Source organism: Palaemon carinicauda, chromosome 20 (assembly GCF_036898095.1).
Source record: "Palaemon carinicauda isolate YSFRI2023 chromosome 20, ASM3689809v2, whole genome shotgun sequence".
In the NCBI taxonomy this organism is placed as follows: domain Eukaryota; kingdom Metazoa; phylum Arthropoda; class Malacostraca; order Decapoda; family Palaemonidae; genus Palaemon; species Palaemon carinicauda.
The window spans coordinates 103,605,216-103,618,593 of NC_090744.1; the positions used below are offsets into that span (position 1 = coordinate 103,605,216).

A 13,378-nucleotide genomic window follows, 5' to 3' on the forward strand; every position below is an offset into this window, starting at 1 on the left:
GTATGTATGTGTGTATATGTGCGCGCGCAGAACATCCTCAACTTACGAAAATTTGGAGATACGAACGTAAATTTAACTAGAATTATAAATCGTAGATAGTGTATCATAAGTTCATAAGGAAATACAATAATCAAACAGTATTGTGTAATTCAATGCTGTAAGGAAGTTGACGTTTGCAAAATGAAACGTAAATATTTGTTGAGTTTTGCACTAAAATATCAAACAATACGACTTACAAACAATTCTGAAAAAATCGACATACAAACAATTCGAATTACAAACAATTCGACTCACAAACATTTCGACACATCAACAATTCGATATACAAACAATCTGACACACAAACAATTCGACTTACAAACAGTTCGACTCACAAACATTTCGACACATCAACAGTTCGACACAACCAATTTGACACACAAACAATTCTAATTACAAACAATTCGGCTCACAAACATTTCGACACATCAACAATTCGATATACAAACAATTTGACACACAAACAATTCGAATTACAAACAATTCGACTCGCAAACATTTCGACACATCAACAATTCGATATACAAACAATTTGACACACAAGCAATTCGACTTACAAACAGTTCGACTCACAAACATTTCGACACATCAACAGTTCGACACAAACAATTTGACACACAAACAATTCTAATTACAAACAATTCGGCTCACAAACATTTCGACACATCAACAATTCGATATACAAACAATTTGACACACAAACAATTCGAATTACAAACAATTCGACTCGCAAACATTTCGACACATCAACAATTCGATATACAAACAATTTGACACACAAGCAATTCGACTTACAAACAGTTCGACTCACAAACATTTCGACACATCAACAGTTCGACACAAACAATTTGACACACAAACAATTCTAATTACAAACAATTCGACTCGCAAACATTTCGACACATCAACAATTCGATATACAAACAGTTTGACACACAAACAATTCGAATTATAAACAATTCGGCTCGCAAACATTTCGACACATCAACAATTCGTTATACAAACAATTTGACACACAAACAATTCGACTTACAAGAAATTCGACTGTCAAACAATTCGATTTACAAACAACTCGTCATATAAACCATTCGACATATAAACACCTTCTTGGAATCTATTATGTCTGTAAGTGGAGGACTGTCTGTATTCATATACTTATAATTAAAGCGGATATGTCTGTTTGGGCATGTAACAGTATCATTGTATGTATATATAAATATACATGTTTATATGCACTGTATATACTGTATGTATGCAAGTACTTCTAATAGAATAGGTCAATACATCAATGTAAAGGATCTATAAAAATGAAAAAAAAAAAACATTTATGGAAGTGATTTATGGATATAACTTTAATTTAGGAAAAAAAACTCATTTTACCAAAGGTCATTGTTACTCTGAAGATTTTAAAGTAATTTAATTATTATCTATTTTAAACCATTTAATTTTTCCAATTATATATTAGTAGTTTTTATTTCTTTTACCATATTACCAAATATTTAAGGAAAATAATTCATTTAATCTTTTTCAGATATGAATAATTTTCTTTCGAAAGATTTCAGTTTTATCTGAGTGGCTGAATTAATGTGAATGAGGAAGTATTTTTTCCAGTGTAAATATGATCGTTATTTTAATGTTTTGGGGCCAATAGGTGGAATGGATGTTCTATGTGTAATTTTTATATTTAGAATCATAGACTGATGTAAGCATATTATATTTGATGAATATTTTCACTACCTATCAAATACCCTTTTCCCCATATATTAATTGAAATATACAATTAAGTTCATCTTTATGTATGCAATTGCAGCCAGCAATAACATACTCATGAATATTTATGTTGCACTGTCATGCGATTTATCATAGTTATTTATAGACCTTTCTCATCTTTGTATTTGTTGCTTTCAATGTTAATTTCCTTTTGGAGAGTAAGATGCTACCCTATTTTTTATTGGAATCTTTGTTACTCCCCAGTAGAGTTCCCATGATTGGTTTCATTGATGTATTTGTTTGGAAATATTTTGCTGTATCCTTTGCCAAATGCTTCATAATCCCCCTTCATTTGATTTCCGAAGTCTCCCCTTGCAACCCAAAAAGAAGAAACATAGAAAACGGTCTATTAGAAAACGTGGTTTGATTCTTCAGTCGATGTAAGCATGACTTGAGATTTGCAATGCGGAAGTTGCTCATGAGCTCTCTCTAGTTGATGATATTATTCAGACACGAATAATAATCAGAATCATAACGAAAACTTAGAGTACTTGTCGAAAACGTAGAGTACGTATCGAAAACGTTCTTGTCGAAAACATAAATTACTTGTCGAAAACTTGTAGTACATTTTCTATAAATGATTATGGAAAATTTATCTTCAATTCCATCCGGACATTTTTATATCAATGATAATAAAAACAAAAGTTTTTAATTCGATCTCGCAAAGCGGAACAAAGGAAAATTTGATAGGAAGGAAGGAACGAGAGAGACAGAGAGAAAAAAAGTGAATCAAAACTAAAAGTGGCGAGATCATTATCAACCTTAAGATTAAAGATGAATTCATATTTTCAGATATTATAATGAAAGTTGATGCAAATGGAAATCTAGACCTTTCGGAGTGCCGTGAACATCTTCAATCTCGCTGTGAAGGTAATCCATTCGCTATCTCTCTCTTTTTTTCTTTTTTTTATGAACGTCTTGCCGATGTGAACTGTCCTAAGTGGTGGTGGGCCTCTAACCTTAAGAATGGAGTTCCTATATTTCTCCTGTATGACTCATAAGGATCCTTGTACGGACTTCTGTAGTCTCTCAATCTTGACTATATATACCGCAAAGATTCCGGGCGCAATAAGCCCCGCCTCCTGATGATGTCATAGCCAATGACGTTGTCTCCCACGTTAGCATCGGTCATAATACATCCCCTTATACATTTCAAATTATACTAACTTAAAATCACTTTAAGGGGGATTTGTTACAATCGTTAACGCGTTAGACAACATGAATGGCGATGACGTCATCAAGGGGTGGGGCTTCTTTCGCCAGGAATCAGTGTGGCGACTAGAACAAAGGTCAATTCAATGATTAACAAAATTCAGCCTCTTTCTGCGCAGCCATAGATTTTCTATGGATATATGGCTATTTCACGTGCAGAGAATTAATTTATTTTTCAATCTACAGTTTTAGTTTTAAACCCAATCGCTTTTTCTAAGTTATTGTTATGTAAGGAGCGCCAGTCTTCAGTGTTATGTCCCAAGCCACATCAGTGTAATCACAGCGGAAGACGTGTTTTGTGTGCACAAATTTATAGAGGAAGAAGAGATACACGCAGAAACAACCTGCTTTTTATTATTTCTTTCAAGTCCAATTTAACACCATTCAAGCACCAGCCTTAGATTGTTTGCTAGAAGAGCACCAAGTACAGTAGAACGCATCAGTGTCACAATGTGGCAGTTTTCTTCTAATTATTTTGCCTCTTTTATATATTACTTTCTCGTTTGTTTCTCTCCTTTTTTTTTTTGCATTTCGTTCTGACCTGTTTCCACATCCTTCCTTATGTTAGATTTTAAGAATAGCTTATTTCAGTCTAAGAATATGGAGTGAGTGATAGTGAATTTCCCACATGTTATTTATGAAGACATAAAAACTTGATTGGTCTGATATCATATTGAGTGAACGTGGTTGATTGTGTATTTTCTTATGTATCTTTACACTTGTTTGCATTTTTCATTATGATTACAACTTATTGGTTTTCATATTTATGCTGATTCAATAAGTGATTTTGATTTATTCCAATTTTTTTTTTTAATGAAATACATTATTTTCCCAAAGAGACTGGTTTTTTCACTTATGAATTTTATGTATAGATATATTCTTTATTGGTAGATTTTTTTTATATCTTTCAGAACGGTTTTTTAAAGAGTTCACATAATTATACAAGCTATGAAAGGTAGGAAATCAATAATTTAAATATATACGTGATATTTTTCTTTCGAATAATAAGTATCTAGTAATTTTTTTTTTAAAGAGTTGATTTCATTATACAAGCTATGAAAGGTAGGAAATCAACAATTTAAATATATACGTGATATCCTTCGAATTATAAGTAGCTAATGATATTTTAGAAATCTCTCAATATTTTTCGATTTAATAAAAAAAGGAAAACATAATATTTCTCTGTAACATGTGATAATGAAGGAGGTTACGGACCGTGATGAATAGTCTTCTGATATTTTATTGGACTATATTGTTCCAAAGGAAGGAATATGGCTTTGCCACAAGAAGGCAAAATTATACATTTTACCTTTTATCACTTTACCGGGCCATGCTTAGCTACACTGTTAACAAAAACCGTAATTTTAATCGGAAATTCTACGTTAAAATATACTGTTCTCAGCCGTATTTCAGTATAATATAGGCGATCGTAATTTCATCATTCATTGTTATTATCTTTTACGGGTTGGTGACCGTAATATCACTCCTTTACGTCAGTATATCTGTTTTTAAAACGTTAGAAATCCTGGAATTAATGTTACTAGGCATTTACCGCTTTTTAATGTAAATTTTTAACAGTATATGATATGGGATTTAGATATTTATTCGTGTTTATGTATACCCTTCATTAGATGTACAGTAATCTATAGGTAGTAGGTTGGCCAGGGCACCAGCCACCCGTTGAGATACTACCACTAGAGTGTTATGGGGTCTTTTGACTGGCCAGACAGTACTACATTGGATCCTTCTCTCTGGTTACGGTTCATTTTCCCTTTGCCTACACACACACACACACCGAATAGTCTGGCCTATTCTCTACATATTCTCATGTGGCCACTTTCCTCTTTGTTAGGGTAGAAGAGACTCTTTAGCTATGTTAAGCAGCTCTTCTAGGAGAAGGACACTCCAAAATCAAACTATTGTTCTCTAGTCTTTGGTAGTGGCATAGCTTCTGTACCATGGTCTTCCACTGTATTAGGTTAGAGTTCTCTTGCTTGAGGGTAACCTCAGGCACACTGTTCTATCTTATATCTTATTTCACTTCCTCTTGTTTTGTTAAAGTTTTTATAGTTTATAAAGTGATATTTATTTTAATATTGTTGCTCTTCTTAAAATATTTAATTTTCCCTTGTTTCCTTTCCTCACTGAGCTATTTTCCCTGTTTGAGCCCCTGGGCTTATAGCATCCTGCTTTTCCAACTAGGGTTGTGGCTTAGCAAGTAATAATAATAATAATAATAATAATAATAATAATAATAATAATAATAATAATAATAATAATAATAATAATAATACTGCAAGATACAATAATGAAGCCTGATTTATGTCTATATTCAATGTTAAAAATTTGCCGTTAAAAACTGTAAAAACTCTGAAATAAATGTTGCCAGGCATTTACCGTTTGAAAAACGGATGTATTGACGTTACTGTGATATTACGGTCAGCAATCCGTAAAAGCTAAAAACAAAGTAGGGTAAAAATTACGGTCGCCTTTATTTTATTGAAATACACAGTTGAAATTTTGCTTTGAAAAAAAAAAAAAAAAAAAAAAAACGAAAAAAAAAAAAAACGGTAAATGTCTGGCAACATTTATTCTAGGATTTTTACCTTTTTGAAAACGGATATATTAACGTTAAGGAATGATATTACGGTCAACAACCCGTAAAAGATAATAACAAAGTAAGTAAACTTACAGTCGCCTGTATTTTATTGAAATACAGCTGAGAACAATATATTCTATCCGATTAAAATTAAAGTTTTTTTAACAGCGTTGGTTTAATCTCACCGAAAAACAACTTATTTTCCTCATCTTATTTTTTTCCATTCACACTGCATGTATAAAATAAGTAAAATAAGAAAAGCCTTTCTCCTCACACACGCCTCTTTACGTATGCATGGTATTCAACCCAATTAGAATAATCCCGTTGAAATATAATTAATCTTATGACACCCTTTCATTTTTCTTAAATTTTATATTTCATAGAAAATTGTAGTTGAAATGAAACCTTTTGTTTTATTTTTTCTGTTGAAAGGAGTTAATTCTGACTTTTTTTTTTTATTTATTAACATTTTTTTTATCTTAACCTGCCCAGGTATTTTCATTGTTAATATTTCTTGTTTTTTTTTTAGTTATAATTTTTCAATTTTCTTAATTTTTGTTTCATGCTCGGGATGTTTATATTTCAGAGTATTTTTCGTGGTTAAGGAAGTTAATTCTGACTTTATTTTTTTCAATTATTAACATTTTGTTGATCTTAAACTGCCCAGAAAATTTGATTATTAATATTTCTAGTTTTGTTGTTTGTGTTATAGCTTTTCATTGTTCTTAATTTCTGTTTCCGATTTACTTGCTCGTGATATTTATATTTTAGAGTATTTTTATTGTGTAAGGAAGTTAATTCTGACTATTTTTTTGTTATTATTAACATTTTCTTGATCTCAACCTACCTAAATAATTTATTTATTAATATTTATTGTTTTTTAGTTATAGATTTTAATTTTTCTTAATTTTTTTTTTTCAATTTACTTTGCTCGTGATATTTATATTTCAGTTTTTTTTCCTGTTTAAGGAAGTTAATTCTGACTTTATTTCTTTTTTAATTAGTAAAATTTTCTCGATCTTAAGCTGCCTAGATAATTTAATGATTAACATTTCTTGTGTTTTGGTTATAGATTTTAATTTTTCTTAATCTTTTTGTGTCCGATTTACTTGCTCTGGATATTTATAGTTCAGAGTATTTTTCCTGTTTAAATAAGATAATTCTGACTTTATTATGTTAATTATTAACATATGGTTGATCTTAAGTTGCCCAGATAATTTCATTATATTTCTTGTTTTTGGTTATAGATATTCATCTTTCTTAATTTTTGTTTCCAATGTACTTGCTCTTGATATTTATATTTCAGAGGTAACTGTGCCTAAAGTGAACTTTCGTTTTTTTCCTGTTCAAGGAAGTTAACTTTAACTTTGCTTTATTAATGATTACCGTTTTTTATCGTATCTTACTCGGGAAATTTAATTATAGACATTTTTTCTTATATAAATGTTTATTCCGTTTTCTGCACTGTTAGAAATTTGCCGTAAAAGACGGTAAAAATCCCGGATTAAATATTGCCAAGCATTCAACATTTTGAAAACGGATATATTGACGTATATGAGTGATATTACGGTCACAAGCTTATAAAACATAATAACAAAGTAAGGTAAACATTATGGTCGCCTGTATTTTACTGAAATACGACTGAGAACAATATATTTTTAAGGAGAATTTCCGATTAAAGATACGTTTTTTTTTCTTTTTTTTTTTTTTTGTGTGTGCCCCACTTCGCCTTACTTGCGCATGACCATTTACCCTTTCATGTCTTTATACTAAATTACTCTCCAGTAAGAAATCAGTTTTTGCGATTAAAATTGTGACCAGGAAGCTGTTCACAAACAAACACACAAACAGGGGCTAAAACATAACCTCCTTCCAACTTCGTTTGCGGAGGTAATAATAATCGAATATTTCAATTGTGTAATTCATCTTGTAAAGTAAGAAATCATCAGCTGACTGAAATGAAAAGGAAATATTTTAAAAATAACTCCACTTTTTTTCTACTTCAAAATATACTTAAAACCGAACTATTAATGCTTATTTATGTTATAATGAGCAATAACATTTTGACATGTCAGAGATCTGCTTCGATCATTTAGTTATAAATCATTTATTTGTTTCAATAACCGATTAGTCTGGATGAATCAGGGCTATTCTTCATTTGTATGAATCTTTTTAGTGCATAATATTTATCAAATTTAATCTACCCTGACATTATATATATATATATATATATATATATATATATATATATATATATATATATATATATATATATATTTATGGACTATATATATATATATATATATATATATATATATATATATATATATATATATATACACCTATATATATAATATATATATATACACACATATGTATGTATATATATATATATATATACAGTATATATATATATATATATATATATATATATATATATATATATATATATATATATATATATATATATATATACAGTATATATATATATATATATATATATATATATATATATATATATATATGTATATATATATATATATATATATATATATATATATATATATATATATATATATATATATTCCTTTTCACTCACTGAATATCGCCGATCACTACGAGGATTCCATTCTACATACAATTGTTCTCTCGTCGTAGAAATTTAAACCTAATTGGTGCACATAACAATTGCTTTCTATACAACCCCCCCCTCTCTCTCTCTCTCTCTCTCTCTCTCTCTCTCTCTCTCTCTCTCTCTCTCTCTCTCTCTCTCTCTCTCTCTCTCCTTTCTTTTGGTTTCTAGATTACCAATTTTCATGGAAGGAATTATATAATCATATGATCCCTTTGGAATTATTTCATGTGAAAGTAAATGGTTATTGGTAAACATTTAGAAAATATGAATCGTATATATTGATTTACAAATTTACTGTTGTCCATTTACCTGCATGGCTACATACATACATACGCACACGTGTCTAATATATATATATATATATATATATATATATATATATATATATATATATATATATATGAGTGTGTATGTGTGAGTTTCTCCCTATCTCTCACTCTCCCTCTCTATCTATCAATATACATATATATATGTATCTATCTATATATATATATATATATATATATATATATATATATATATATATATGAATATATATATATATATATATATATATATATATATATGCATATATATATATATATGTATATATATATATATATATATATATATATATATATATATATATATATATATATATATATATATTCTTGATAGTGCAAAAGAAACTCAGTACGGCAATTCAAAGAAAACGGGATATGGTGAAGAGATTAATCTTCAGGGAATGGACACATTTTTAAGTTTGAGTTTGATTACTTTTTCTATTCTTTTCTAATTTTAAATAAACTACCTTTTAACTCAAAAATTATACTCTCTGTAATATTGAAATGCCATTCGAATATTGCATAATTTATTGATATTATTTCATTAGATAATGGTATTATAGAATTATATGCTTGGTTTAGCACCAAACAGTGTTCGTAGTACTGTAAAATATTTGTTTCATTCAAAATAGAAAGTTTTTTTTTAAAGTAAGCATTCCAAGTCTGAATCATTCAGATTCAGAAAATGAATTTATTCTTAATGGAAGGTGAAATGAAATTGAATTTGATAAACTTATCTTTTTAACAAAAATAATTCCTTAATGTAAGAGATAATAATAGTCCTTTATTTTGTTATGTGTCCGAAGACATGTTCAATTTACAGTGATAATATTATCGTTGTAATCCTTACAAAATATTTATCAATTATTACTTTACAAAATATACAGTTTAACAGGTTAACATGAAATCTGCATTGAAGTTCCTTCATATATATATGTATATATATATATATATATATATATATATATATATATATATATATATATATATATACATACATATATATATATATATATATATATATATATATATATATATATATATATATGTATGTATGTATGTATGTATGGATATATACATATATATATATATATATATATATATATATATATATATATATATATATATATATATATATATATTCATATATATGTATATATATATATATATATATATATATATATATATATATATATATATATATATATATATATATATATATATATATATATATGTGTGTGTGTGTGTGTATGTATGTATGTATGTATGTATATATGTACATTCATTGCTATATATAGTATACTTACATTTTTTATGCCCAAGTATTCTTTTTGCGAGTATACCTAATTCAAAATCATTGTTGTGGTAAAACAAATGTTGGATTTTATCGAGTAGTTCCCTTCATTATGATTTTTTTTTTTACTTCCATGAAATTGCATGAAATAATAAAAAATTTTCTTTACATAGATTTAAATAGGAAAAAGATATCCTTTATAGAACTCAATGTTTATTAAATATGTATCGAGGGTGTATGCAGCACAAACGAATAATGAGTTTCATATTTCATGTATACATATCCCGAATAAATTCCAGTCCAATTAATGTAGAAGAGACTCTTTAGCTATGGTAAGCAACTCTTCTAGTAGAAGGACACTTCATAATCAAACCATTGTTCTCTAGTCTTGGGTAGTGCCATATCCTCTGTACCATGGTCTTCAACTGTCTTAGGTTAGAGTTCTCTTGCTTGAGGGTACACTCGGGCATATTATTCTATCCTATTTCTCATCCTCTTGTTTTGTTAAAAATTTCTATAGTTTATATAGGAGATATCTATTGTGATGTTACTCTTCTTAAGATATTTCCTTTTTCCTTTTTTCCTTTCCTCACTGGGCTATTTTCCCTGTTGGAGCCCCTGGGCTTATAGCATTCTGCTTTTCTAACTAGGGTTGTAGCTTAGCAAGTAATAATAATAATAATAATAATAATAATAATAATAATAATAATAATAATAATAATAATAATAATAATAATAATAATAATAATAATAATAATAATAATAACTTATGTAATATCGAAAGGCAATTCACATAGTACAAAATATTAATATTAGTTTCATTAAAAACAGGTATCATATCTTTTTTTTCAGTAACAAACAGTGATTGGAGTGTCGTATAAGATTTGCTTATTCAGAATAGTTTTAATTAATTTCGAATCACTCACGCTGAAGAAAATTATATATTTTCCACCAAAAGTATTGATATTAGAATTAGTGAACCTAAGCCTTTAACAGAAACAATTTCTTAACCTTAGAGATAGAAATAACCTTTACTTTTGTTATCAAAGAAATTTTACTTGTACAATGATAAAATATTCGTCATAAACCTCACCAAAAAGCATAAACCTTTAATTTGCAAAATAAACAGTATATACATATTTATTGGATGTCTGATAAACCTTACAGGTCACTGTCACTATTCACCCTTCGTTTGAGATTGAATTTGTGATATAAAAAAGCATCATCTTTAATATAAAATATAAACTGCATATATGTATATATGTGTGTATATAGTATATACCATATATTCTTATATGTGTTTATATTTGTTAGTATGACTATATATATATATATATATATATATATATATATATATATATTTGTATGTATGTATGTATACATGTATGTATATATATATATATATATGCATAAATGTAGATTTGTATATCTGTATATATACAGCATATATATATATATATATATATATATATATATATATATATATATATATATATATATATATATATATACATATGTGTGTGTGTGTGTATACTGTATATGTGTGTATGTAAGATTTGTGATGGAAAATATGAAATGAATCGTAGTAAGGTGACTGTTAGGTATGACTTACATTATATACTTTTTGAATATCTGTTGAATCGAAAATGTTAAAAGAAAATAACGAGTCTGACAACTCGAAAAAGTCCTCTTCCATGTTACTGTTGTTACGTTACATTATATTACTGTGCAACTGTGCAATCGGAACTCTTAATAGGAGGAATTATACACTCATGATATATATATATATATATATATATATATATATATATATATATATATATATATATATATATATATACCTACATTTATATGTATATATATATTTATATATATGTATATGAATATATATATATATATATATATATATATATATATATATATATATATGTATATATATATATATATATATATATATATATATATATATATATGTATGTATGTATGTATGTATGTATATATAGATATATGGATAGAAATATGTATACGTGTATGGGTTTATGTGTGTATATATATATATATATATATATATATATATATATATATATATATATATATATATATATATATATATTTCATATGTGTGTCTATGTATGCTTGTTTCTGCCTGTTTACTTTTGTTTGAGAGTGTGTGTTTCCTCATGTATATTTGCTTGATAAGAGAGAGAGAGAGAGAGAGAGAGAGAGAGAGAGAGAGAGAGAGAGAGAGAGAGAGAGAGAGAGAGAGAGAGAGAGAGAGAGAGACGGACGTCATCTGGGCTTCACCTTTAAGCATTCCTTCTCTCTTCCTTTTCACAACACAGAAATGTCCTTAGACGACTCCAAGATGAGGAAGAACGTCCCCAATAAGATCCAATTCTCCGTTGTCATTATCGACAAGAAACTCCTTCACAAGGACCCCAAGGCGAAGCAGGTGAGGGATAATAACCAAATATTTTTAAATGCATTGCTGTTTTGTGGGACACTCCTAATTTGGAGGGTTCTGTTTTAAGTATTTTATGTATTTCGATTAGGGCTTTGGGAAGGGAATGCTACCCATTGTAAAAATCCTCTAAATAAGATTTTACAATTCATATATATATATATATATATATATATATATATATATATATATATATATATATATATATATGTCTGTACATATAGAAATATGTATATATATATATATATATATATATATATATATATATATATATATATATATATACATGCATATATATAAATAAATAAATAAATATACATATATATATATGTATATATATTTCTATATGTACAGACATATATACATTATACACACACACACACACACACATATATATATATATAAATATATATATATATATATATATATATATATATATATATATATATATATATATATTATATAACACATATATATACACACACGCACACACACACATTATATATATATATATATATATATATAATATATATATATATATATATATATATATATATATATATATATATATATGTATATATATACATATATATGAATATATATACACATATATGATTATGTAATTCATGGAAACTTATCTAAAGCAATCTAATTTTCCATACAAAAACTGGCATCTTTTTTATTGATACGTCGTCATAGGGCAAACATGATACTGCTGCTTGTGTACAAATGTAAATATCTACATTATTCATTTACCTGATTCTGCATTTGTATATGCATTTTCAAATTTCCTATCACCCGTATTTTCAGATTATTTGTTACATTATATGAAAGAAAAGCATAAAAGAACAAGCAAGCAGTGCCATATATAAACAAATAAGCTTAATTAGTTGGCTTAATTTCCACTTACGTCCTATCCATGAAAAAGATTTGATACTTACACTCTCTATATGATTAATTTTTAATTAGTTGTTGACGAATAACAAATCTAGAAACTTATATTTGAATTATTTTGCAATAAATTTTTATAATTCAAAAATAATTG

The 13,378-nt window shown here is 27.2% G+C and overlaps 1 protein-coding gene across 1 annotated transcript in view; it reads left to right on the forward strand.

Annotated features, from left to right (window-relative positions):
- Positions 1-13,378, forward strand: part of LOC137660022 (uncharacterized) — a 153,592-nt gene that overhangs the window by 87,363 nt on the left and 52,851 nt on the right. The window contains exons 12-13 of the mRNA XM_068394752.1: positions 2,602-2,679; positions 12,215-12,324. Of these exons, the coding sequence (XP_068250853.1) occupies positions 2,602-2,679; positions 12,215-12,324 (188 nt within the window). The remainder of the gene's footprint in view (positions 1-2,601; positions 2,680-12,214; positions 12,325-13,378) is intronic.